The sequence below is a fragment of the Ursus maritimus genome, unplaced genomic scaffold (assembly GCF_017311325.1).
Source record: "Ursus maritimus isolate PB19 unplaced genomic scaffold, ASM1731132v1 scaffold_2, whole genome shotgun sequence".
NCBI classification, from domain to species: Eukaryota; Metazoa; Chordata; class Mammalia; order Carnivora; family Ursidae; genus Ursus; species Ursus maritimus.
In genome coordinates this window covers 41,621,685-41,649,006 of record NW_024424452.1, presented here as the reverse complement: position 1 = coordinate 41,649,006, position 27,322 = coordinate 41,621,685, and the positions used below count along the sequence as shown (strand labels likewise).

General features: G+C 55.7%; 1 protein-coding gene across 1 annotated transcript; it reads right to left on the bottom strand.

The window, feature by feature from the left end:
- Positions 1-3,135: 3,135 nt before the first annotated feature.
- On the bottom strand, positions 3,136-25,340 carry PRCC (proline rich mitotic checkpoint control factor). The gene is made up of 7 exons (XM_040635828.1): positions 24,672-25,340; positions 15,693-15,740; positions 12,480-13,046; positions 9,792-9,887; positions 7,848-7,991; positions 5,932-5,997; positions 3,136-3,598 (listed from the first exon to the last, which is right to left on the bottom strand). Exons 1-7 carry the CDS (start codon positions 25,137-25,139, stop codon positions 3,512-3,514), a joined length of 1,476 nt encoding a protein of 491 aa, XP_040491762.1. The 5' UTR covers positions 25,140-25,340; the 3' UTR covers positions 3,136-3,511.
- Positions 25,341-27,322: the final 1,982 nt, after the last annotated feature.

Below are 27,322 nucleotides of genomic sequence, written 5' to 3'. Positions count from 1 at the left end.
CAGGGGCAGGCTCCCCGAAGCGGAGAATCTGGATGGTGGCATCAGTGACGAGCCTGGCTGCTGTGGTGGCGTCATGCCAGCTAGTGGCATGGCAGCCCTTCCTCTGCACCACCGGTCCCCACAGAATGCCTCCTTGTCTGCACACGGGGCCGTTGTACAGGTCCGAGGCCGGGCACAGGAGGGGCTCAGGGAAGCAGGACTGCTGGGGCTCCAGGGGACAGCAGACCCTTTGTGGCTGTTTTTCTTTCTTTTGGGTTCCACCAAATAGGAAACTGAGGTCTGGAGAGGGGAGGTGACAGGGAGCCAGAGGCAGTCAGGCCACATCTGGTCAGCCCCATCCCGTGTTCCCTGGGTGCCAGGGGGCCCTCCCAGGCCAGAGGATAAGGCTCCAGCTGCAGGCCCAGCCCTGAAGACCTGGGCGGGGGAAGTGACCCCTGCTCGCCACACCCACCGGCACCCCTGCACCATCCCGCCCACTCCACTCCCTCGCTGAGGCAGGCTGCTGCGGTGTGGCCAGCCAGGCCGGGTGGAGAAGCTGACCAACCAGTACAGGAGAAGGAGCCGGGCAGTCTGTGCGGAGGGGGCTCCTCCCCAGCCAGGGACCGTGGTGGCACAGGCGAAGGGCATTTCCCAGCCGGCTCCATCTCCCGTGGTCCTTCCAGCCCTCTCCCTGCCCTCCACACAGGGCTTTCTGGAACTCGGCACACTCAGAGCTGATAGAGGGCAGCGTCTCAGCCCAGCCTGAGCCTAAGGAAGGCTCCCTGCTCCCTGCGCGCGGGGGCACAGCTCTTCCCTCCAGCACCGTGGCCGAGCTCTCTGCACTGTCCCCCTGAGCAGTCCCCTTCATCCTGCGTGCTCCCCCAGCTAACCTAACGCAGGACACGCTCAGGGAGGCTGGCTCCAGGACAGGGGCGAGCGGCAGTTAACACCGTGACCCCGTCTGTCCTGGTGCACAGCGGAGGACCAGGGGCCAAGCGCCACTGAGGCCCCACCTTCAGCCACCTCTACCTAGGACATCTGTCCCCACCTGCAACAAAGCTGGGTGGAGGAAGAGGAAGCCAACAAGGCTAGGAGCAGGCTGCACTGTCCACTCTAGCGGGGTGAGGACCTGAGCAGGCCCCTCTCTTGGGGCCAGAGCCTTGAGGGAGGGAGCCTGTGACAGCCTTGCCATTGCTGTGCAGTTTCTAAGTCTGATTTTTAGGGATGTCAGCTTCTGGGCTCTGCTTTCCTAGTCAATGCCACACCGCACCCTCAGGCACAGGTCAGCCCCTCCCGGGGGACCCCCCCGGGGAGACCTGGACCCATTCTGACCAAAGCCTTTGCCCTGCCTCCCTGTGCCCCTCAGCTGGTGTCACAGTACCAGCTTTAGCCAAGTATCATTCCTCTTCCTCCTTCTCTCCGCCATCCTGGTCTGTTTTCCCTTTGATGTTTATTTACCAGAACTTGAGGCTACCACCTCCAGGAAGCCTTCCCAAATGAGGACTGTCCATTTCTAATCTGCACTTCTCTTGGTGACCAGGAAATTCCAACCACCAAATAAAATGTCACCTTTGGAAAGACTAAAAAGTGGCTTGAAAAAAAGTGGTGTAAGGCTATCGCAGAGCAGAGGCGGGAGGCCAGAGGCCTACAGACGACTGGCCTAAGTCCATCCATTTCCAGAAGATGCTGGGACCCTCCGTGCCTGGCATGTCCTGGCTCCCAGCCCAGAGCCCCTCCATGGCTCCATGATGCAGCCCCTTGAACGAGAATGTGGGACTTGAGTCCCTGGGGCGCGGCACACCAAGGGGGCAGGGCTGCTTCTGCAGCATCCTGGGTGTGGCACCTCTGGCTCCTGGGGACCTCAGACTTTGGCCCCTGTGGAGCCTACCTCACCACCTACGACACCCCAGGAGGGTGACCTCGGCCTCCGCCCCCGGTGCCTCTGAGGACCGTGGAAGTGGCGGTGGGTTGCCGCTCCTCCCTGAACACTGGCCGGATGCACGGATTTGGACAACTACAGCCCTGTGTCCCTGCGGGATGCAGGAGCCCTGTCTGGCTCCAACCCCAAGTAGGTCAGATTTCAGATAAGTGGGTGGTTTTCCTGTAAGTGACGAAAGCCTCCCGTGTACTTAATGAGAAACAGACTCCTCGACTTACCCAGCACACACGACTGGGGGCATGGCGAGACCCTCCCTCCTGCCGCCTCCCCTCACCCCCAGGTCCCCACACCACACGCTTCCAACTGTGTCCCCGGGGCCGGAACCTTCTGTCCGTCAGCAGGGCTGTCAGTCCTTCCTCCAGGCGCTTCCCCGTCGAGAAGCCTGCAGCAGCTGGAGGCGAGCTGCTGCGTCCCGTCAGCTCTCGGGGCCCCCAGTCAGCTCTCCCAGGGCAGCTCCCTCAGGCTGGGCACCAGGCTTTTCTCCGCAGGACTCCGCCAACACCCGCGTCGCAGGAGCAGGAAGCCGCTGCGGCACAGCCGTCCTGGAGCCCCGGTGCCCTCGGCGACATGCTTCCGTGGCAGTGTGCACGAGGACTGGTGCGGTTCTGGGCCCAGGGTGTGGACCTCCCGCCCCTACGGGAACCCCGTGCTGAGAGGGAGGGGTCATGCCGGCTGTCGTGCTGCTGGTGGGCATCCCAGCGCAGAAGCACGAACTGAGGCCCGTGACCCCGCCGTCCCCCTCCCTCTCTAGCATAAAGGTCGGGGCACAGAAGTCTCCAAGATGTGTCTAGCCCCCAAGCCCTCTGCAAAGCTTCCAAACCAGTCGAGGCCAATGGCAATCAGTGTGACCGTGCATCCTCTTCAGGGACAGACACTTGCCACTTCTCCTGCTGGACTGGATTTGCTAACGACTCTTTTGTGTCACGGAAAGAACGTCCTTGACTTCCTCTCGTCTTCAAAGACGTCTGAGACCAGCAATACTTTCCAGATTTGGGACCACAGGCCTCTGTCCCACACAAAGTTGTACATTAATTCCTAGGGTCTTCAATGGCCATGAACCCAGCTTAGAAGGTGGGCACAGAGGGAAAGGCAAAGCCATCGCTGAGGCAGCTCATGACAGTTGAGGGTGCTCTACACAAGGGTAACGTCAGATCCAGGAACAGGAAAACAAGTGAGAAAGATCCAGATGGAAAAACGAGACCACACTAAAAAGTAGGAAAGGGTTAGGGCTGGCAACGTCTGTCAGACTGAATGTTTTATTTCAACAGACATCCCTGGTTTTAAAAAAAAAAAAAAAAAAAAAAAAAAAGCGTGGAGGGAGGGGCTCCCCATTTCATCACACCCACCAGGGAGCCCCACCCCCGTCCAGAACTCAGAGCCCCACGTGAAGCATCGCTCGAGTCTGTGCCAGCTCCGAGACAGGAGCTGAATTTTCTAACTTTTGTTAAGAAAACTCTATCAAACGTGTCCATTCTCGCAGAGGCGAGGGCTGGGTCCTCAGGGACAGAGGCCCTGGGCTTGGAGCAGCAGGGTCCCCGAGGTGAGGCCGGGCGCCGGGCTGCAGGAGCCCCGGGAGCAGTCGGGTCCGGGGCCCTAGAAGCCGTACTTGGCCTGGGTCTGCCGGCGGCTGAGCTTGTTCTCCGACCAGCTGTTCTTTAGTTCCAGCTCCCGCTCCTTGGCCTGTGGCGAGCGAGACGCGCGCGGTGAGCCAACGGGGCGCTCAGGGGCCCCTCTCCCTGCCTCCGCGAGCTTCCCAATCTAACATCTTTCTCCCCTGGAACAGTGATGGGGAAACAGCAAATCCCCTGAAAGACGTCATTTTCTCTTATTTAAGTAGAAGGGCAAGACCCTGGGGAAGCAGAGAAGAACCCTCTCTCGGGGAACTGACAGCATCTCTCTGGGGCTAACAGGGTTGAAGCAGAACAAAAACTCGGGAACCCTGGTCCTGGGGCGCCCAGCGGGCTCAGTCGGTGGAGCACGCCACTCTTGATCTCAGGGGCATGAGTTCAAGACCCACGTGGGGTGTAGAGATTACTTTAAAATAAAACAGGGGTCCCTAGGTGGCTCGGTTGGTTAAGCAACTGCCTTTGGCTTAGGTCATGATCCCCAGGTCCCGGGATCGAGCCCCACATCGGGCTCCCTGATCAGTGGGGAGTCTGCTTCTGCTGCCACCTCCCCCCCCGCTTGTGCTTTCTCTCTCTCTCTCTAATACATAAATGAAATCTTTTAAAAAATAAATAAAAATAAAATAATTTTTAAAAAAAGGAATCCTGGTCCCTCACCTGCTGGAATTAAAACTGAATCGCTCAAGTGGCAGATGGGCAAAGGAGGGTTAGGTGTGCATCTGAAAGGAAGACAAGTCAGCTGCCCTGGATGCCTGACCAGCCACTGGGAGAGGACAGGGAGGATGGAGAGGAAGGGGGAGGACCGGGGAGGACGGCCTCAAAGATGTGGGCAGAGCCACAAAGGACACCGCCCCACAACAGCTGCATCAGGGGATGCAGTGTTACTGCCGTGCTGAATACAGTGGATGTGGTGCCCAAGAAGTTCGCACCACTTTCCAGCACAAACGGAAGCTGTGGCAAACGAAATGGAAGGTACCAGAACTGAGACTTTCCTCTGCCAACCTCAACAACGCACTTGGGGAGTCAACAAGCATCACCCCACAGAAGGGCTCGCTGACCCTGCAAGAGTTAATGGATGCCTGCTCATCTCCCCTGGAAGGGGGGCAGGGATTAAGAGTTTGGGTTTGAAAGAAGTTCCTACCCTCAAATCCTTTTTCTACAAAAAACAAGATAGGGTAAAGACACAAGGGGGTCCCTGAAAAGGAAGGTGAAACCATGAGGGGAACAATGAAAGCAGACTTCCCACTGAAATCCTCGGGGAGCATGTGCGCCCCCAGGGAAAGGGCCGGGACGGCACGCTGCTGCCAGGGTCTCTGACAGCGGGCAGTACAGCAGGTCTCAAAAACGTGTCTGTTTAATGATTAAATGAGTATTTCCAAGTTGCTGGGTCCTATCAGATAAGTAACATTCTAATTCCAAAAGAGATTTTTGGGTTATCTGTGATTTTTAATTATTTGTGTTGATATTTCCTGCCGCAGAAGTAGAGAATACAAGACCAACCTCCCGGGCCGCCTGGGCAGCTCAGTCAGTGAAGTGTCCCACTCTTGGTTTGAGCTCAGATCACAATCTCAGGTCGTGGGATCGAGCCCCCTGTCAGGCTCCGTGCTGAGCACAGAGTCAACTTGGGATTCTCTCTCCCTCTGCCCCTCCCCCTCGGCTTCTCCCCTCCATGGCGCACTTGCTCTCTCTCTCTCAAATAAATAAAATCTTTAAATAAAAAAAAAAACAACGAAACAAACCAAACTCCTTATCAGTTGGATGTTTTGCTAAAAGCAGGGAAACCAATCTTTTTCTTTAAAATAGTCTCTCTTAAGGGGGCGCCTGGGTGGCTCAGTCGTTAAAATAGTTTCTTAAATCCCTAGATAAACGTGCTGTGTATTTATTTTTTATAAACTAGCTCTTTAAAAGAACCATATGAGGGGCGCCTGGGTGGCACAGCGGTTAAGCGTCTGCCTTCGGCTCAGGGCGTGATCCCGGCGTAATGGGATCGAGCCCCACATCAGGCTCCTCTGCTGGGAACCTGCTTCTTCCTCTCCCACTCCCCCTGTTTGTGTTCCCTCTCTCACTGGCTGTCTCTCTCTGTCAAATAAAATCTTAAAAAATAATAAAAATAAAAAATAATAAAATAAAAGAACCATACGAGAAAGCACTTCACTGCCCACTGCCCTCTGCGTTTGTTTCAACCTTTAATTACTCCAGGCCCTTGCGCTGGAGTCCTCAAGGCCCCCGAGGCAGGAGCCGGGTGTGTGATTCTGAAGGACACATCCCCCCCTAGTGGCCACCTGGAGAACCCGCCGTGGGCGAGGCAGCAAAGCCTCAGTGCCTGGGCCTGGCTAGCGCTCTTCCAGGGCCCCACAGGCCCCAGGACCGGGTCCCCAGCCCTCTCACCTGATGGATCAGGTACGTGATCTGGTGCTTCCGCCGCTGCTGGCCTGTGGGCTGCTCACCTTTCTTCTGCAAGGGAAGAAAACACAATCATTAAGCCACAGGAAGAAAAGTAGAAGTATCTCACGTGCCCAATGGTACAAGGCTGGGGATGAAAAACCAACCACACAGCCCAAATCCTGGGGGAGAAAAGTCAGCTTGGGGCTGTTTTTATGTCTATATAATTACAAAACAGTTATTTTTCTGAAAGCCATTATGTGAAAACCCCAGGCTCAGAAGGTCTGCCTGAAATAGCCAGCTAATACCCCCACTGCACTGGAAATACTCTGAGGTCAGGACTGTCTTCTGTTTCTTTGGTCACCCCACCCCACCCCACCCCCAGCAACGAGCACAGGGCTCTGCCCACAGTGGACACTTGATGCCAGTTACACTGCCTGCAGGGAGTCTAAAACAGCGTCAGTTCCAAGGCACAAGCAACCTCGGTCCCTCCAGACCCTCTACAACCCTGCCCGTCTTCCCCGTACCCCTCCATCTCTGTTCCCTTCTCCCGTCAGTGCGCACAGCAACCCTGCAATCTGAATTTCCACCGTCATCCCACCTGTCTCCAATCTTTCAACTTCCACCCATAACTGCACTGAAGCCCTAACCGAGCTCTGATGCAAATGCTTTACTGTCAAAATCTATATTGGTCCTGCGGTCTTCCTGCCCTCTGCCAGAACTGTCTCAGACCAGAAGCTTCCTAATCAGCCCCACCCAGCTCCCAACACTCCTCTCTGGAGTGTCCTCGGCAGGCCTGTCATCCTTCGTCAACACTCGAGCGTCTGCTCTCTCTCTCCCAGCTCTGCTGTAAATGCCTCAAGGACAGGAACCATATTTTTTTCTTCTTTTTAAAAAATCTAGCTTTAATCAATGAGATGGTGCAAAAAGAACCTGGACCTGGGAAAACAGCGAACCCCAACTCCTTGCTGCTGGGCGACATCACTTAACGTGACCGTCAAAGACAGCAAACACGAACCACCCCCGGCCCACGGTGAGCGCCGTTACTACGCGATGATGCTTCTCAACCCATATTCAGGAGGCATGCTCTCCTGAGTGGTTTTTCCAGGAAACAGTGATGGATCTATGCTGATCTAACCACAATCCTCTGCTCTGTCCTGTATGACCGCCAGCATTCAGTTAAAACAAACGGCTGGGGCTCAGATGGCCATCTGTGGCCACAGAACAAAGCAGAGAAAGTCGGGGGGAGGAGAAGGGAGTAAGATGCCCGACCTTGGCCTTGCTGGTGCTGGGCTCAAATCCAGGGCTTCCCCACATTTCCCCCCGCCGTGGCAGGCTCATAAATGTCCACATTTGCTGTACTCAGCTATTAGGTGGAGAGGGGTTCATCACACTGAAGAAAATGAGCACGGAAAGGCAGGAGCTCGGTGTGGGAAGTGTGAGGAATAAAGCATCTGAAAAGCCCACAGGCGGCTACAATAAATAACAGAAAGCAAGCAGAGAGGAGGGGTTGCACACACAGAAGCTAAGCCCCCAGGACTCTGCTGTTACGCCCACACCTCAAAGATGTGCTGAGCCAGGCCCCAGCTCGACAGGACAGAGGACGGATCTGACCACAGGCAGAGGGCAGAGCAGCTGCAGGCTCCGTCCAGCCAGGGAAGCAGCCACAACATATCAAAGCTCTTCCCAAGTGCAGTATGGGAAACTGCTCCAACGGCTCAATCTCAGCAACCAGATGGGAGGCAAAGTGCTGCAAAGTTCTGGAAGTCAGAGGCTGCATCCGTGAGGCTCAGCGCACACCCCACAGCATGGGCAGCAGGCACGTGTGAAAGGTGCTGGGGCAGTAACAATCGGGTGTGGGGTCAGGACAGAGGTAGGCCCAGATTTTGCTTTGGGGCCACGCAACAGACCTTCCCACTTACTTTGCTGAATGACTTCATGGTTTTCTCTTCTGTCAATGACTTGGTCATCCACTGCTGGGCCCCACTGAGCTGGTCGTCACCTTTGATCTCCACAAAGTTGACCTCCTCCCTCCCTCGGTTCCTCTTGCCCTGCAGCCGCTTAAACTGGAAAAGGAAAAAGAAAGCAGGAGTAGGGGCTCTGGGTGGGAGATCAGGGGATCCAGAATCTACAGAATGGTTCTGTGACTCCCCAGTCTCCCTGCACCCCCAATTCCCCGACCTCCCCTGTGCAATACCCCCTTTCACCCCACCACTACCAAGTTCCCCTGATGCCAGATGAAAGGCGGCTTCTCAGTTCTCCAGCCCTCAGCGAAAGGGAGGTCAAGGCAGTGTTCCCAAACATGAGTGAGTGCAGGGAATCCCTGCTAGAATTTGTACTCAAATTATATGTACATTGTATCTACTTAAAAGGACTGTAAAGAACTTTCAGATTAAAATTCAGGCTAAAAAAAAAAATGTAGGATTCCTCCTCTAGAACTTGGTTTTCACACGTCTGCTCCTTCTCATTGGTTTGGTATCACAAAATCGGCAGAGCCACCCCAGAGTGGACCCAGAGAGGGAGCTGGAGAGAGGGAGCTTCCTAAGAAAGGCCTGGCAAATTTTCTAGGAGACTGCTACTCTCTCCTCTCCCTCTTCACCAAAAACACAGATCACGTCAAAGTCACCCAAAGATGTGCCCGAAGTTAGTGTGGAGGAGGACTCTAATGAAATGCACTCGGGGCACCTGGGTGGCTCAGATGGTTAAGTGTCCAACTCTTGATTTCAGCTAAGGTCATGATCTCAGGGTCCTGGGATTGAGCCCCAGGTCGGGCTCCCTGCTCAGCAGGGAGTCTGCTTCTCCTTCCCTCTTCTGTCCCTCCCCACTGCTCGTTCTCTCTCTCTCTCTCTCTTAAAATTAATAAAAACATTTAGGGAAAAACAAAACGCTCAAGAGACTTGAGTGGAACCCGGGTCCTGGTTGAGCATTATTAGTGAAGCCCTGGGGGGCACTCCACCCACAAAAAAACAACTTTCGCCATAGGATGAGCTCTGTGCCGCCTCCCAGGTGGGAGGCAAAGGGCCTGACTGGGGAACTTGCCAAGGGTACACCCACAGGGGAGTGATGAACACGACATGAACCACAGGAGGAAAAATGCAGAAGGATGGACACCTTCTGTGAAAGGGTGAGCAGACAATTATTTTTCGTAAGAACCTGTATAGAGGCAGCACCCTGGATTCCTCCAACCCCCTGCTAACGGGCCCTGACCTCCCTACGGAGAGAACAATACTTCACACCCTCTGCACAGCCTGATGGCACAGGACGTGGGGTTTTCACCTCTCCTTGGGCTGGGGTTAGGGAGCTCCGCTGCAGGGGACCCAGGAGTGCGGAACACGGGGATTATACACACGGCTGCTGTTCCCTCCCCACATCCATTCTCCGCTGCTTCTCCTTTCATGCGAGCGAGCTCCACATCTTGGCTAGGCAGGTGACCCCCACCCAAACACACCGCTGGGCTGCCCTGCCACCACGGGTGCCACGTGACCAGATTCTGGTCAAGGAGACAGAAGTGAGAGTGTTGGCGGCAACTCTGGGGAGGTCTCCTAACGGAGGGGGAAAGGGTCCTTCCTCCGGATCTCTCCCCGCAGCCGCCTCAGCTGCCATCACTGGCCAGAAGAATGCGGGCCACAACCTGGGGACCGCACTAGTGATCAGGAGAGGACTGGATCCGCGGCCGGCCTGCCTCTCCCCTTCTTTATGAGGAAACCCATCAGCTTCTCTGATCTCAGCCACTATGCTGTGGAGTTTCCCACTTAGATGCTGCCGCCGCGAATCCTGACCGAATACAGTTAAAAACGCTTTTTCCTTTAGTTTGATTTGAAACCTGGTTCCATGGATCGGAGACAGTGACCCGTGCTTCAACTTACTGCTTCATCATCGATGAAGGAGGCGTCTGGGGCAATTTCCTGGGAGGGGACCAGGGCCGGGTCCTGTGCAGGATAGTAGCCACCACTGTAATAATCCTGCAGCCGAGAGGGGAAGAAAACACGCCAACTGAGGGCACGGCGGCCGGCGGCCAACAGAGAGCCCGCGCGCAAGAGGCAGCGGGCGCCGCACCCGGGAAAGGCGGATCCCAAGGTTCCCGAGGACCCATCGGCTAAGGAACAATCTGCGGCTTTGCCGATCTGCACCACCCAGCCAGGCGGACATTTGTCCGGGAAGAGTGACGAGAAATAAAGGCATTCTCTCCTGCTTCCGTTTCCACCCTGCTCCCTCAGCCGCTTCCAGAGCGGATTCCCAGCCCTAAGCTACAGGGCCCCCTTCCCCCTCAGCCCCGCCCCCTCTCCCTCAGCCCCGCCCCCTCTCCCTCAGCCCCGCCTCTCCTCAGCCTGAGACAGAGACAAGCTCCCCGAGAGCAAGGGGAGAGGTGTGAGGTCTTATTTAGGGCCTCTGGATACGGAGACTGCCTGCAACAGGCCGGAAGGGTGCAGACGTCGCACAGAAAGTAAATTACCATACACCTAAAACTAACATAACATTGTGTGTCAAGTCCACTTGCATCAAGACAGGGGATACAATCACTGGCTGTAAGGGTGGTACAGAAGTTACAAGGCTGGAACAAGCCAGGTGTGTGTTACCACACACTCAGCTCAGGAATCCGAGGACCAGCCCGAGAGGTGAGCTGTCACATGCACTGTGGGTCCCAGAGGAAGAGGGGCGCAGGCAGGGCGAGCCCCCGGGAGGCCAGCAGGAGAGGTGGCCCTCGGGCTGAGAAACCTGTTTCCTCCCTGGGCATACTTTCTCCCAATTCTTCCCCTTTGGCAAGCTCCAAAAAAATGCCCCTCTAAGAACATTCACTTCGCGGTGAGCTAAATGGAAAGTAAGGTTTAATACAACCAAAGAAAATACATGAAAATCCAGAGTGACTGCAGCATGACTTTCTTTTTTTAAGATTTTACTTATTTGACAGAGAGAGACAGCCAGCGAGAGGGGGAACGCAAGCAGGGCGAGTGGGAGAGGAAGAAGGAGGCTCCCAGCAGAGGAGCCTGATGTGGGGCTCGATCCCAGGACTCCGATTTCATAACCTGAGCCGAAGGCAGACGCTTAACGACTGAGCCACCCAGGCGCCCCACGATTTTCTATAAAAGTATTCACAGTAAGATACATGCAATTGCAGGGTCCCCGAGTGTATGTAACATGCTTCAGGTGCACAGGTTGCCTCAGTGGACTTCATAAATGGATACAGAATGCCTGCTACTCATTTAAATGGCTTTTTTTCCCCCTTGGCTAAAGAAGTCAAAACACTCTTTATCTTCCTCCTCCTTCCTTCTAACAATGTTGAAGGGAGATATATTGTCCCTGATCAGCCTACAGGATACATCAAGGCTCAAGAGCAAATATTTAGGAAATACAAATACTTAGAAATTGTTAGGGCGCCTGGCTGGCTCAGTCGGTTGGGCATTTGCCTTTGGCTCAGGTCATGGTCCTGGGGTCCTGGGATCAAGCCCCCGCATCAGGCTCCCTGCTCAGCGGGGAGCGTGCTTCTCCCTCTCCCTCGCCCTGCAGCTCCACCTGCTCGTGCTGTCAGATGAATAAAATCTTTAAAAAAAAAAAAAAAAAGAACAGGGTCCCCCCAGAGCCCACCCACTATGGGTCCTTACCCATGCCCAGGCTGAAGATGAACGCTGGCCATTCAGAGAATCACAGTGGTCCAAGTCTTGCAAGGAAAACTGCCGCCACCTGCCCTGCTCAACCTGCAGCCCCGCCAAGAGTCCCCGAGCCCCTGGAGCCCTCTCCATCCAGGTCACTCCGGCTGCCAGGAAAGTCTCCTAAACCCACTCACAACCTGGAATGCCATACTCTCACTCTCACGCCACCCACAACAAAGTTAAGTAGTTCCTCCAAATGGCACTTAGATAAAAGGTCACTGCAACCATTTACTGGGCGTTTGCTGTCCCAGGCACCACGCTAAGTGGATGGGATGGCCTAGCAACACCAGGAGGCCACTGCTACTCCGCCCCTTGCACAGCTGAGGAAGCTGCACGTGATTCAAAGCCCAAACTACCCTCGGACCCCACTCTCTCTCACAGCACAAATTATGGCCCTCTGCCTCCCCAGGGCAGGCGCCTCCACCCTTCCAACCTCCCAGCGCTGCCTCCTACATTCTCCCTTCTCCCTCTTCCCTGCTGTGTCAACTCTCCAGATGCCCCCGGCCCTCAGCCCTCCTCTCCTGTCCTGCTCTCGGTGCACCCCACCTCCAGAGCTCACTCATCCTCACCACCCACACCCGCGAGGCCACCTTGGAGCTCTCAGACTAGGGGCCCCTCCTATTCCACCTTCTCCCTCCCCTCTCACCAGCTCCTACAATGAGGGCTGGTTTTCAGAACAAAGGTTCTATCAGTTCCATCAGACTTCTAGACATAGGCAATTTTAGACCCATGTGGTTCAGAACAAAGGTAGCATGTTTTGAGGCCTGATATGTACAGGAAAATCAAGACGCCAGAAGACATTAATTCAGCTGAAGTGATACCACAGAGGCTGTATCACTGGCTCAAAGCTTTCCCTGGCCGCCAGCTCCAGCATGCCCTGGCCTGCCCGCCATGCCGGCTACTCACCTGATAATAAGCACCAGCGGCATTGGCATCGCCATATGTGGAAAACTGATTGTAGCTGTAGTCATCCCCAGGCTTAGGCATCCAAGGGGCCCCGCTTGAGCCCGCCGCCATCTTGAATTCAAGGGGAGCATTGGCTGCATCGTCCTGGAAGGCCGGCTCTGGTTCCGTGCCTGGAGGCAGCTCTTCAGGGACAGTGGGGATGGGGTAAGGGTATGGCTCAACTCCAGGCGGCTCAGCCTTGTCAGGGAGGGAGAAAAAGTTCTCGGGGGCTACTTCCTCATCGCTGTCGTCCTCCTCCTGCGTAATCTGCTTCGTCACCTGCAGGGCAGCACTCTTGGCGGCAGCCTTGATGGCAGAGGGTGACGGAGTGGTGGTCGTGGTGCCCACGACAGAGGCAAGGGGAGAGGGCTTGGTCTTAGAAGCCTGCCTGGAGGGCTTAGCGTCAGAGGAGCCATCCGAGGGTCTCCGGGAGAAGGCATGGGGAAGGAGCAACCTGTTAGTCTCTTTCACGGTCAGGTTTTTAGGTTGGGGAAGCAGGGCAGACAGACCAGTCCCCTCGCCGGATCCCTGGTGAGCGCAGGTTTGGGGAAGGAGGGAAGAAATGGGACAAGTGAGATCTTGTGATCTCTATTACCAACATCCAGAACAGAAGTTACAGATAGGCGCTCCAGCCTACAATCTCACCAGCCCTTGCTCCTTCTTACCTCCGCCCATTTGGCTCATCCAACTGGGCTTGACTCCTCCCACCCCAGGCCCTTCCACTGGCTGCTTCTCCCAAGGTAAGATGCCATCCCTGTTCTCCTTGGCTCCGTACCAAGCCAGCTCCACTGCCCTCTGCCACACAGCCTTCCCTGATTCTGTGTTTTTGGCAAATATGATGCTTTTTAAAATTTTTATTTAAATTCAATTTAAGTAACATATACTGTATTAGTTTTAGAGGTAGAATTTAGTGATTCATCAGTTGCATACAACACCCAGTGCTCATTACTTCAAGTGCCCTCCTTACTGTCCATCACCCAGTTACCCCATCCCTCCACCCCCGCCCCTCCAGCAACCCTCAGTTTGTTTCCTAGAGTTCAGCATCTCAGATATGATGCTCTTAATTCCACATCATTCTTCTTCCCAAACAGCCCAAGGCTTTCTCCAGCTGACTGCTCTACCCTCTCCATGTCTTGAAGGTTCCTTTTAACATAGGAACCCTCAGCTTCCTTTCAATTGCTACTCAAAAACAAGGCTCTGTCCAAAAGACATCCATTCCTGTTGCCCAAAGTCATCTCCCCTAGCCAAGGAAAGCCCTACAGATGTGGTACATTCAGCTTATGCCCCAGTCAAGCATTTAACTTCTCAATTTGTAAGCTAATTGGCTCAGCCCATTCAGAGTTCCTACTACACATAAAAATCTATCCGATTCTGCTTTCTGTCTGCTACAGGGCCAGCTTGGCCTAACTGTAGGGCTGAGGGAGGTGTCCATTTGAAAAAGAAGAATGAAAGGGTGCCTGGGTGGCTCAGTCAGTTAAGCATCTGCCTCTGGCTCAGGCCATGATCTCAGGGTATTAGGATCAAGTCCTACATCGGGCTCCCTGCTCAGCAGGGAGTCTGCTTCTCCCTCTCCCTCTGCCCCCTCCCCTGCTCATGCTTTCTCTCTCTCTCTCAAATAAGTAAATAAAATCTGGAAGGGAAGGAGGGAGGGATGGAGGGAGGGAGGAAGTAAAGGAAAGAAGGAAGGAAGGAGGGAGGGAGGGAGGGAGGATGGAATAAGGTCACTACGCCTCTGTCCTGGAGGACCAGTACACTTCAGCCCCTTGGCCAAGCAACACCCGGAGCAAGTGAAGTAGGGCTTTTGAGTCAGGCAGGCAGGAGCGTTCATCTGGCAAGTGGGCCCCTCTCCCCGCTGTGCGTCCTGGCAGACCGCAGAGACTCAAGTGTGTAGGGATCAGGCCAAGGTGCCCTGTGGAGTACATGCTCAGGCTACCTTGAGGTGTCTGACTTCTCAGATGACATCTAGGGTCACAGCCGCACACCCCTGCAATGCCGGGTCCCCACTCTGCCCCCAGCTGAGCTCTCTATCCACCCACCCCCTCCTGCCGGCTGGGAAGGCTGCTCTTTACTCCTGAGCCAGTGTCCTCCATGACTAGAGCTGCCCATCCACCTCCTCCAGGAAGCCACTCTGGTAACGGAGAGCTGACCTCCAGCCTCAGCTGCCAGTGTGTGATTCCTCCTCCATTACCCCCTATAAACAGGGTCACGACGTCACTCCCCCGGTCCCGTGTCTCACTCCCACATGACTGGGTCATGAGACCTCCCAGTGGTGGAAGCGACACCTCAGCAGACTCGGGGGCAGACTCAGGGCAGGGGCAGCTTTGGCATCATACACCTGAATCACGGGACAACAATCTCAGAGAGGAAGGACCGCTTTTGCTTTTGTTTTTCCGGAGACATACAATCCATGAAAACAGAGAGCATCTAAGTCCCCGAGGACGGAGCAAAACGGGAAGAAACCCCCGGGGGCCGGAATCGAGGCACTGGGACAAGGGGGGAAAGGGCAAAGGGCAGAGAGGTCATCTCCCGGCATTGTCTAGCTGAGGAGTCTGGTCACAATTCTGGAGCAGGAGCCAGGTGCAGCAGGGATGGGCTTGGACTCCACAGTCAGAACGCGAGTCGGACCCCCAGCCCTGCCCCACTTGCCACCTGACCCGGGGCACGCTCCTGCAGCCGCGGTTCCTCAGGTGGGATGTGGGCGTGATGAGGCCACTAGGCCTTCAGCACCACTTGGGAGAATTAAATCAAATAAATGCTGGTAAAGCGCTCAGAACAGTGCCTGGTACACAGTAAATGCTATTTAAGTGTTTATTTTCCAGGTTAAAATGAGATGAGAAGATGGAGAATTTTAAAATAAAGACATTCCCTCCATGGTTTCGACCAATCTGTTTCCTCCGCTCTACCCTTCCTACATAATCCCTGGAGCAGAAATGTAACACATCCAGTGGTTTCCAGCCCCCACCCCCGAGGCCTGCCCAAGGAGTGGTGAGGGGAGGGCAGAGAGCACCAGGGCTGGCGTCACCCAGGAACACAAAACCACCCGGAAACAGTCGGTCCTCCAGTACTTGCATCTGCTCTAAGCGCGCTGCGGAAACTGCTGGGCGCCGTGACTCCCGCTCTCAGGAAGCTGCATGGGAAGAGAAGAGGCGGCTTCTGCCACGTCGCGAAGCTTACCTGAAGGACAGTTTTCTTCTTTGAGGGCTCATCTTCCTCAGAATCTGACTAAGAGAAAAAGAAACGGAATAAGGCCTTCCTGCATGACAGCAGTGGAGGAAGCAACCAGGACAGACGAGGGGCCTGGGAGGAGGGCTGCCCAGCACACCAGCATCTTGTCCCTGCCCCACCAGTGCGAGAGACGCACCGGCCTGAGAGCAGAGCTCCCCTCCCGCCCGCAACCTGCGTCAGAGGAAGAGGGATGTGCCCACCTCCCCAGGCCACTCATTCTCCTGCCCCAGACCTGTTGCACGGCCTTCTTGCCATCAATTTCTATTCCGTCAAAGGCGAACTCTTTCCTCCCATTGAGACTTGGTGCAAAGAAAAGGCTATGCCCATTCTTCTCCTTCTAAATCTGTCCACGAGAAGATGAATGGGATTTGGCCCACAATCGCCCCCCAGCTCAGCTTCACTTCTGAAACCACTCACCCAGGCTACATAACCACACGGCCAGGGAAGTCCGGCAGGAGTACGTGGTGTGTTAACTACTCTTCCGCGCAGCATTAAAGGTCAGAGCCATTGGGGAAATCCATTCTCTCTCCAAGTATGATCTACTGTCTGCCAGACTTGGTCATGTCCGGGAAGAAGGCCAGCCCGTGGGGACGGGGAGAGCTTGGGGCAAGACAGGAGGCCACTTGTGTCACCCCTCTGACTAACCAGGACTGTTCCTCACACCAGCTCTCACACTGAACCACCTGAATGTGCGGCTCGGCACAGCTCCTGAGCGCCGTCCACTGTCAGAAAGCTGCCAGGCATATGGACAGCAAGCTCTACCACTCGATTTTAATAAGTGAATCCCCAAGTCAAGAACCCTGAAAGCCTTCCGTTTATTCTTGGGGCCTTGGTTTGGGCATCTGCACATGATGGGTCTCTAAGACCCGCTCATCTCCAAGATTCTGCAAGAACTCAAACCCTCTGCCTGACCTTCTCAGCTCACCCTCCTATCCCACAAGTTCCTTCTTGGGCTCATCGGCTACAAGGACCTCACAGTAACCGAGATCCTACTTTATGCGACACAGTGTCCGTACGTAGACAGAACTTCCCAGCGGCTGCCCCAGGCTGCGTTATGGACAAGACGACAACCACGGGCACAAGGTAGGGCCTGGAGCAAGGAGAGCCTCCAGACCATTCACCCCAGTGTCTCAGATCTTGTGTGTGTGCTGTAACATGAAAGAACTCCCTGCCCTCAAGGAACTTACGGTCCAGTAAGAAGAATGACCAGCACCCCAGTAACCACAGTGAAGGCGGTAAAACATAAGGACATCAAGGGGAGCCTGAATGGCACAGTCGGTTAAGTTTCCAACTCTTAATTTCAGCTCAGGTCAAGATCTCAGGGTCAAGAGATCGAGGCCCCCATCGGGCTCCGTGCTGAGCATGGAGCCTGCTTGAGGTTCTCTCTACCCCTCTCCCCCTGCCCCTCCCTCCCTCACTCTCTCTCTGTCTCAGTAAATAAATAACTAAACAAACAAACACAAGGTCCTCAAGTGTGGTTCAAACATCCCCTCAAAGATCTGCTGGTCCTACACTGCTTTCTTTCATGTGGGGGCCTTGCCTTAGCACCCTGTCCCTGGGCCTGTATCTCAGCCGCGGGGGCCTTGCCTTAGCACCCTGTCCCTGGGCCTGTATCTCAGCCGCGGGGCGCCCTCCTAGGTCTGCGCTCTGTCCGGGAATCTTCCTGGTGACTCCTACCTTGCTCTCGTTCGCCGTGTCCCTGCATACTCACTTGTGGGGTGGGGGGGCATCACGCTAACCCTGGTCCACTTGTGCTTGCTCTGTGTGACATTTTTCTTTCCTTCTTAAAAATAATATTAAAGCAAGGTTTATTTACTTGAGAGCACACACGTGATGGGGGGGCAGAGGGCGAGAGAGAGACAGACTCTCAAGCAGACTACATACATGCTTGGTGCAAAGCCCAACGTGGGGCTTGATCTTACGACCCTGAGATCATGACCTGAGCTGAAACCGAGAATTGGATGCTCAAGTGACAGAGCCACCCAGGCGCCCCTGAAAGTGACATTTTCTCATTCGTATCCTTGCCTTTTCCACCACAGAGTTCGAGACTGCCTTACAGGGTAGGAGTCTGTGCGCAGCGATTTCCATTACGAACTGCTGCCAAATGCATACGTATGATAATCCCGTAAGGGGAGCCTGTCCTGGTACTTAAATGTGGGGGACGAGGGAAGCAGCGGTAAAGGGAAGGACAGTCATCTAGGTGGCAGGCATCTCACTCAAGGTGCTTCACTTAGTCCTCCCGGCAGCACTTCCCGGCAGGCGCTATCACCCCAATTTTGCAGGTGAGGGAGGGGAGGCTTGCGAAGGTCGAACGGCAGCTAGAACACAGCAGAACCAGGCCCTGCACCCGCTCCGCTCCCATGTCTCCGCCGAGACACCACGCCCAGCTGTCCGCACTTGCCCGGCCCGAGTGCGACTCCTAGCAGGCCCCGCGAGACCCCGCATGATACAGACGAGAGCATGGGCACAAAATCAGAAATACAGGTCTGAGGCTCGGCTTTGCTACTGATCCGCCACCCCCAAGCCTGTAGGAAATAAAACCCGTGTCCCGACTAAGACTGCATGAGCCACTGACCATGAAGACGTACATAATTAAAATTCTAGGCCGAGTTCAGGGATTGTCCGTCTCTGGCCCGTAAGATGTCAAACTCAACTGAAGAAAACAGCCCGAAGCCCAGAACACCTCACATTTTGACCTGTTCTCTCTGTCCCCAACTCCCAGTGCCCCAGAAACTCCTGACCACCCCCTCCTTCTGACCGTGAAGCCTTGTCTCCTCCCGCAGACGGCACGGAACCATGTCACTGCGGGGCGCAGAAGCACAACTTCGCTTCCACACCGCACGCAACAGGTCCAACTGCAACAACCTGCAGACAAACTGTAGTCCAGTTAAGACGACGACATCCACCAAACCGCACAAGCATATCCTGCTCTTCAGCTCCCGTGATGAACAGAACGAGGCTACCGTGAGCCTCACTGCCCCGTGGCCAACAGAGCTGGAGGCCAGGGGCGTGCCGAGGAAATGCCATTTCTCCCCCGAACGGCACACTGTTTCCACTGTACTGACAGCCTCAGTTTCCAGTGTGAAAGCACAAAACCACACGCCTGTACAGACTTTAGGAATGGCTTGTTATTTCTGGATTCAGGAAGCTACGACGGGCCCTCCGATCACCCCCTCTCTCTGAACGCCTGGTTCTAACCCACCGCATGGCCTTAAAAACCATCTCACGACACGCCCGAGCTACGGCAGACCCCCCCAAAACACGGCACCCGAGTCAGAACCACCCGAGTGCGCTGAGCCCTGAACTCCGTGGAGTCCCGACTATCCGTCTCTGAGGGAGGGACGGAGTGAAGTCTCTGCCCCTGAAAACTGACCAATAGGACCCAGACATTTGGAACCGCATCGGGGCAAGTCCAGGGGGTCTGGGGGCGCAGAGGGAGGGAAACTGGGCCTGCCCCTCACACGAACTCGCGCCAACTCTGCCCTAGAAGAGGGCGGCCACACGGAGCTCCCAAGCTCACTGTGGAGGCTCAGAGGCCACGGCGAAGCCCTCGTGGCCGTGGGGGGCGGGGGGTGAACTAAACAGTAACAGGAAACTGAAGGAGAGTTACAAAGAAAATCCATTTCAGTATGCAGAGCGCCAGAGAGCATGGAGACACTAAGAGATGTGCCATCGCCCCCAGTCGCCCGGGGCGGGGGCACCCGTCGGAGCCCTGGAGAGGAACGTCAGTTCGGCTTCCCTGGAGACCCTGCTGGAGGTGACTGGCTCAGCCCCAGCACACAGTATTTAATTTAGACCCCATTAATTTAGACCTTGACCGTGACAGGGACAGAAGTATATTGAAATTTTCTCCTTTATTGCAGCAAAACATATGGAACATAAAATACGTCATTTTAACCATTTAACCATTTCTAAGTGTATAACTCAGTGGCATCAAGTGCACTCACTGGGCTGTACCACCATCACCACCATCCATTTCTGGAACTTTCCAGCATCCCAAACAGAAAGTCTGTACCTCCTGAACAACAGCCACCCGTGGCCCACTCCCTGCCCTCCAGCCCCCGGGCACCACCCCTCTCCCCTCCGTGTCTGTGAACACGCACACGACAGGGCCACGCGGCACGCTCCCGTCTATACCCATGCCAGCATCTCCTTCCTTCCTCCGGCCGGACAACGGGCCACCGCACGGGCGCATGTGCTCGCACACCTGGGCTGCCGCCGCCTTTGGCTGCGGTGAACAGCGCTGCTGGGAACGCAGGTGTGCAGGGCTGAGTCCTAGGAATCAAACTGCAGGACTAGAGGGGCGTCCGGCCAGCTCAGTCGGTAGAGGACACGACTCTTGACCTCAGGGCTGTGAGTTTGAGACCCAAGGAGAATGTAGAGTTCACTTAAAAAAAATTTTTTTAAGGAAAATTTTAAAAAAAGAAACTGCTGCATTACAGAGTAATTCTAAGTAACTTTTTGAGGGACTGCCAAACTGATTTCCACAGGATATCCAGTGAAGGCCCGGAGTCGACTCCTGGAGGCCACATCACCGGCCAACGGCGGACCAAGTCGGGGCTGTGCCGTCAGACCTGGAGACAGGTGATGTCCGAGACCCCAGGGCACCAGGGCCCCGCCACAACGGGCCCTCCTGGGCTCTAGAGGCACAAACTGGTTGTGCCTTAGGAAGAAAGTAATATATTTCTTCTTGGTCTCGCAAGAGCCTGGGCCTCGATGACCACCACTGTCCTCTCCGCTCCAGCTGCCAAGAGTGACAAGACACACACACCGGAGACTGCTGAGCAAGAACGGAAACAGACATTTTCCATTAAGTCGGGCCCGGTGGGATCTGCTAATCTATCGGAGCCTCGCTCCCCGTGGCAGCCTCCCTCTTATCTTCTCCAGCTCTGGCTCTGACAGACTCCCTCTCTGAAAAGCAATCACTAGCTGCCAGGGCCAGGAGCCAAGGAGGAAATAAGGGCCCAGGCACAGACCCCCGCGGGCTCCAAACTCGAATCACTACTACACTCCTCGCTATTATCTCAATTAGTCAGATTCATCAACTTGTTTCCCTCTTTGGTCTCCGGGATCGGGTGTGGACACGTGCCCCTCAGAGCGGCGCCTCCTCTCCCGTGCCTGCGCCCCGTGCCTACGCCCCACGCCAGCGGCTGCTCGGGGCTCTCTCTTCCACAGGCACGACGACAGAACAGAACAGCCCTGCGGTCAAACAGGACTCCTCTGCCACTGCCAAACCGAGATTTTAGACCCATCACCTCTGTTCTCTCAACTCCAGTTCATCTGTAAACCAGGCCCAAGGCTGAGCTGGCAGCATCTCGGCCATGTGGCAGGTGCCCCACAAATGTCTTCCGTCCGACCGAGGGCTGAGACTGTGCTCTATCTGCTGCAGTCAACTCTTACTTGCTTCACAGAAATGACCAAAATGAGTGAAACCTCCCATCTCACAGCTGCCAATTTTCCACTATCTGGGTAAACGATCTGAAAGTATGGGTAATACTAAACCAGATAACCCTGAAATGTGTTTGCTCTGGAATGCACACTCTGAGACTGAAAACTCTAACAGCAGTCTCACTTTTCTAACTCTGACTTTCTGTATTCTGATTTTAGATGCCTGCATCCCCTAAGTCCACGAGATCAACAGTCGACCAAGGCCCCGAGGTAGCTTGGGTCGGAGCAAGGAGGTAAGAAGGGAAGAGGAGGAGGCGATCCTCCATTTTGTGGGTCACTCCTACTTCCTCATGTAATTGGAAAGCTGACCTGGACAAAGAACTGGGCACTGCCTGTCCCCTGATGGCGGCTGGCTGAGGAACTGACCCACAGCAGACCATGTGCTCGCTCATGGAAAACCAGAATTGGGACTAAGAATGTGGTTCCATCTGGGCTGCTCGCTAAAAGGAAATATAAAAGAAGGGGGGGGGTGTGGGTGGCCATCGTTCCCCTGCAGGAAAGGTTGAGGATCAGAGGAAACCGCTCTGCAGACAAAAAAGAATGGATCAAATCTGCAAAGACCTATGCGGGTCCTCGAGAGACCTCCAATTCCTGACTCCAGGCCCTTTCCAAGGCACCTCGGTATGTTTACGATGAGATGTTATTCAAGCTAGCTTAAAGTGCTTTCTCATACTTGCAACCAACCCCCTATCTAACCACCTAACCCCCAATCTGCCCGGTTTCCTGTATCCCTTCAATAAATGGCACTACTACCCTCCCAGCTGCCTGAGCCAGAAGGCGGGGGTCAACCTCGAATCCTGGCCTTCATCCAGGCCATCCCATCAACGGCCTAGACTGCCCAGCCACTTCTGCCTCCTGAACAGACCTGCCCCCCTGTGCCCAGGCCGGCACCCTCTCTCACACTGTGCCCGCCAGTCTTGCTCCCCGAAGGTGTTTGCCACTCTGAAACCGGAGAATCCCTGCTTGGCCTCTAAGGCGACTTCACTACCCCAGGATCAGGTACAAAGGCCTCTGCATGGCGCCTAAGGCCCACACCCTCTGGCCTCCGCACCCCCTTCCCCATCCCCGGCTCTTGCGCTTTACTCACATCAGGTGCCCCTGAGGCACTGTCACTCTGACTGCGGGGCTCCCTACAACTGTCTGCCCCATGACCTGACGTGCTCCTCCGCACAGCACCCCCCTTTCTCTGGCTCCCTCCTACTCACTTATCTCTTCTCTGTTCCGACATCTCCTCCCTCCGGAAGCCTCCCCAACTTCTAGACTGGATTAGCGCCCTCCAGGTGTGCCCACGGCACCGGATCTCGTGCAATTCTTCTGACTTGACCTAAAATCTACCTCCTTGTCAGTCTCCTCCAGTAGACCGTGAGGTCCTTGTGGGCAGAGCCGATCACGTTCACCCCTGTACTCTCGGCTCCTGGCACAGACAAGCAGCTTCGTACTGAAGGAAGGAACGAACGAACAAACAAGAGTTCCGAGTTACTTACTCTACTTCCACACCAAACCCTGAGCGGAAGTCACTTAAGGAAACCTCATTCATTTCTTCAAACGCGTACTCAGGGCCTACTAGGTGCAGGACCACTCCGAACCTGCAGGGACTACGGCCGCCCGCCCCTGGCCGTCCTGAACCTTCCGAGGCTGCTTTCCCGCACAGACCACCACCAACGCAGGCAGGACGAAACCAGGAACAGGAGAAGCTAAGGGCTCGGATCTGGTTCCTCTACCGATGCCGGCACCGTTCACCTCAGGAATTTTGTGAGCTCCACCGACAGAGGAAGGCCAGACCGCGGAGTCCTCAGAGTGATCCGCCACCTGAGCCAGCCTGAACGGAAGGTTCTGCGATCTCTTCCAGCTATGTTTTCTAAGGCCACCTTCACAGACCTGGAAATGGGCTTCTCCACTGTCACGGTGCAGGGGGCCAGCGGGCCCCAAGTGCCACCTCCCCCAGGTGGCTCGCTTACTCCGATGCAAACACGGCGGAGGAACGCGAAGAGGAGGAAAAAGAAAAGGCCGAGGAAAGGAACCTATTTCTTTCTGCCTTATTCAGGGACTCTTCTTTGCTGGTAGTTAAATCAAGGCCCAAATCAGTTTCAGCGGAGCGAAAGAAGGCTGCTTTGGATCCTAGACGTAGAAACGACAGACTCAGTTGAGAAAGAAGGGGGAAATAATGTGGAAGGTTTGGAACAGGTCAGTGAGGGAGATTCTGGGACCTCCTTTTCATCAATAGTCCACATTCATTCGAGCTCATTGACTCAAGAGAATATTCAGGTAGTGCCGGCGGGTGCCAAGCAGTTTCAACCGCGAGGGATAGAGTAGCGGACAGAATGAGCAGCCGGCCCTGCCCTCGCGGGGCCTGCACAACAGCCGAAGAAGAGAAGCAGACACATGGCTGGCAAGTGCGCGCAGACACGGAAGGAGCAACAGGAGGCCAGGACGTCCTCACCGAGCACCTGTCCAAGAAGGAGGTGAGGGAGAGAACGGCAGGCTGTCTGGAGAAGAAGCTGAGGGACCAGTGAGACCAAACATGGAACCGGCCCCGAGCCAGAGCTGGAAGCCTGCAGAAAAGCAAGAGCAAAAATAAGCTTCTCACCGAGGGTCGCCAAAGGGGAGCGAAGGCCTGCCCAATGAGCTTCACACAAGAGAGAAAGGAACAAACTCAGGATAACCTAACACACCACCTGCCCGCCAGGCTTCACGTCTCCTTTATTCCCAAAGCGCTCACCCCAGAAGAGGCCTTCTGTCTTCTCCTCCAACATACAGAAAACAACGTAAGCTTGGCTGCCTCTTCTAAAAACAGGACCCACGTGGCCTAACTCGTGGCGTAGCAATACCTAAATGGGGAAACCGAGGCACGGGCCTGGAGATGACCCACCCAGCTCTTCACCTCCACTGTGTCATTTTCCAGGTAAGACCTCACACACTGCACGCCTGCTTCTCCTGTGTAAAAACTAGAATGTTCTCTCCGAGTTTAACAATAACGGAAGGGAAGGGCCGACACCTGGCTAATGCCCTGTACTCAACACTCGCTCCATTTCTTCCCTAACCACCCTCAAACACAGAACCTGGGACCCCTATTCTTTTCCTTCATACTCCGATGGTTTTAAGTTGAATGCCAGGGGAGAGTGCGCCCCAAATGTCCAGCAGGGGCTCAGGAATCCTGTCTCCTGTCGCTTCCTCTGGCGCCGGATTTCGTGCTGTTCACAAGGTAAGAGGACGAGTGAGAAGCGGCCCGACGTGCGGATGCAACAGGGGGACCGGAACCCAGGGTGGCGGGCCAGGGCGGGCCCAGCTTCCAGAAACCCGCACGGACAGATCCCAGAGTTGACGAACCTGCTCCACGGATCTCGCGGCAGCAGGAATCCCGCGGTCCGCAGCACCGGCCACAGGTACGGGAGGCAGTCCCGGAGCCTCCCAGGTCCCGCGCGCAGTCCGGCCCAAGCCCGACCGAGGGGCCGTGCGGGGCTGCCCTCCCCGGATACTCACATCCCCCTGATGCAGCTCCGGCGCCGCGATCTTCACGGGCTCGGTCCTCTTCTTTGGCTTGGGAAGGCCCAGCGGGGGCCCGGCACCGCCCATGGAGGGGGGCAGGCCGAGGCCAGGGCCCCGGGGCGAGGGCAGCCCCAACCCCAGCCCCTCCCCGACTCCCGCCGCCTCAGCCGGGCTCACGCCCGGAGGTGGGGGGAAGCCTCCCAGGCCGAAGGGCAAGGGCGGCGGAGGCTGGAGCCGGGGGTCCCCGGCGGGCGGGGGCAGCAAGAGCGGCGGGGGAAAGGCTGGGGCCAGCATCTGGGGGGGCGGAGGCAGCAAGGCCGGGCCCTTGGGTGCGGGAAGAGAAGCGAACAAGCCCCCTAAAGTGGGCCCAGCTGTAGGGGCCGCCGCCTCCTCCTCCTCCGGCTCCGGCTCGGCCTCATCCGGCTCACTCTCATCGCTGCTGGCGTAAGCAACCAGCGACATGGCGCCTCCCGCCTTTGGGGCGCCCTTGCCGGCAGACGAGGCCTACTTGAGACCGGGGATGCCCGGAGGCCTAGTGGGCCCCGCCACTGGGCGGGGCACCGAAAAGCCCGCCTTCTCCGTACTCTGGGGCTAGCCCCGGTAGGAGCCCATGGCCACGGTTGATTTCCACCGAGTAAGGCTTCCCTCTTCACTTAAGCTCCCAGTCCCGGGCAACTACACACAGCTAATGGCCGCCGAGTCACTCCGCCTCCTCCTCGCCTCACCAACACGGAAACTACAACTCCCAGAGGACACTTTGGCCACAACTCCATTCTCCGCCGCCGGGAGCTTAGCGCAAGGCACGGCGGGAGTTAGAGTCCGAGGAAGGATTAAGTGTCGCGCAGAGAGCCAGGAGGGAAACCCGCCTCCGACGCGAGGACTCCTGGGATGAGTAGTTTCTCTGGGCTTTCGGCAATTCGGAGGGGACTACAAGCTCCATCGGTCACCGCGGTAGTCACGGAGGCGGGTAGGAGGGCACTTCCGTACTTGAAGTTCCTTGGGGTAGCCACTTGGGCGCTAAGGTTGATGGGAGATGTAGTGCTCTTAGAAACTGCAAGCGGTGTCGGGAAGGAGAGGGAGCCTGCGAAGGTGGCGGATGGGGAAAATCCCTTAAAGGGAAAGTGATCTCTGAATAAACGCAGCTCCCCAGTCGCCTGAAACCGGGTGTTGGAATAAAACACCCCAGTAAGAGCCGGGGCCCGAGAAACGTGTACGAAAGTGGGGGATGAGTGAGAAAGAAGCGAGACTTCAGACCTCATAATACACGTCTGCGAGCTGAAGTGAATGTGACCCCGGGGGGGGGGGGGGGGCTCACTCCGTCGCCCTGACCAAGGTGCACATCCAGGAGGACACCTGGCTCGTCCAGCCTGGCGCCTGGCCCCTCTCTGCAGAGGCCAGTGAGAAGGAAGATGGGCAGCGCCTGGAAGGCAGAGCCGGGTGCTTGAGCTTAGTCCCTTCCCCGCAGCGCTTTGGGGGATCTGAGGCATCACCTTAACCCCTCCTGTCCGCCAGAGCCTCCCACCTGTCCATCTGCGTACACCCTCTGCATCCGTCTCTCTGCGCCTCGTGGCCTGGTGTTTGTGGTCGTGTGACCTCCATGTCCAGCCTTTTCCAGCTCGTGGACGGCTGCCCGCGACTGCGTCCCTGTCCACCTGTGGTTTTGTTCCCTTTCTTCTTTACCCATCTCGGCCCCTTCCTGTCCGCCTGTGACTGGATGTCCTCTATTGTCAACTCTGTGCATGTCCTTCACGTGCTGATCCACCTCGGTGGGCACCGCCTCTGTGCTCCCAGAGCAGGAGATTCCACGGAGCTCAGCCCTGGAGACTGTTGAGGTTTGGGGAGGAGGCCCAAGAGGAAGATGGAAAGGCTCCTGAGGGGGGGCGATGATGATGGCAACAACCAAGAGGGACAGTGACTCTTCCTTCAAATAAGCGTGCGCGGCCCCCTTCTCCCAGCCTGTCGATGGGTCTAAAATCTCACTCTGCCTTTATAGACAAACTCATATGCCATCTTCTCCATGAAGCCTCCTTATCTGTTTGCTCCCTGCTCTGGATGCACAGAGCAGTTTTCCTGTGTACCAATTCTTGAACTTTAATGTGCCCAAGATCACTGGGAAAGCTTCTTAAAAATGCAGATCCCTGAATCCCAGCCTGAGATCCCTATTCAATAGGTGTGGGGAGGAGCCCAGAAGTCTGGATTTTTAAGAAACTCCCCATTTGATTGCAAAGCAGGTGCACCGAGGACCACAGTGAGAAGTTAGACCTCCCAGTCCCACCTCACATCTGGCACGCTTTGCACAATGCTAACTTCAAACACCTGCTTTTCAAATCTAGGTTCCCAGGGGTGCCTGGGTGGCTCAGATGGTTAAGCGTCTGCCTTTGGCTCAGTTCATGATCCCAGGGTCCTGGAATCGAGCCGCGCATTGGCAGGAAGCCTGCTGCTCTCTCTGGCAAATAAATTTTTTAAATTTTATTTATTTATTTATTTATTATTTTATTTATTTATTATTTTATTTATTTATTTGAGAGAGAGAGAGACAAAGCACAAGTAGAGGGAGCTGCAGGCAGAGGGAGCCTGATGCGGAATTCGATCCCGGGACCCCAATCCCAGGACCCCCGGATCAGACCTGAGCCAAAGGCAGACAC

Excerpts from the sequence above, each read along its gene's own strand:
- PRCC (XM_040635828.1), bottom strand. The coding sequence starts at position 25,139 with ATGTCGCTGGTTGCTTACGCCAGCAGCGATGAGAGTGAGCCGGATGAG. Across the intron at positions 15,741-24,671 it reads CGGAGCTGCATCAGGGGGAT|TCAGATTCTGAGGAAGATGA; the intron begins GTGAGTATCCGG and ends TTTTTCTCTTAG. Across the intron at positions 3,599-5,931 it reads TCACGTACCTGATCCATCAG|GCCAAGGAGCGGGAGCTGGA; the intron begins GTGAGAGGGCTG and ends CGCTCGCCACAG.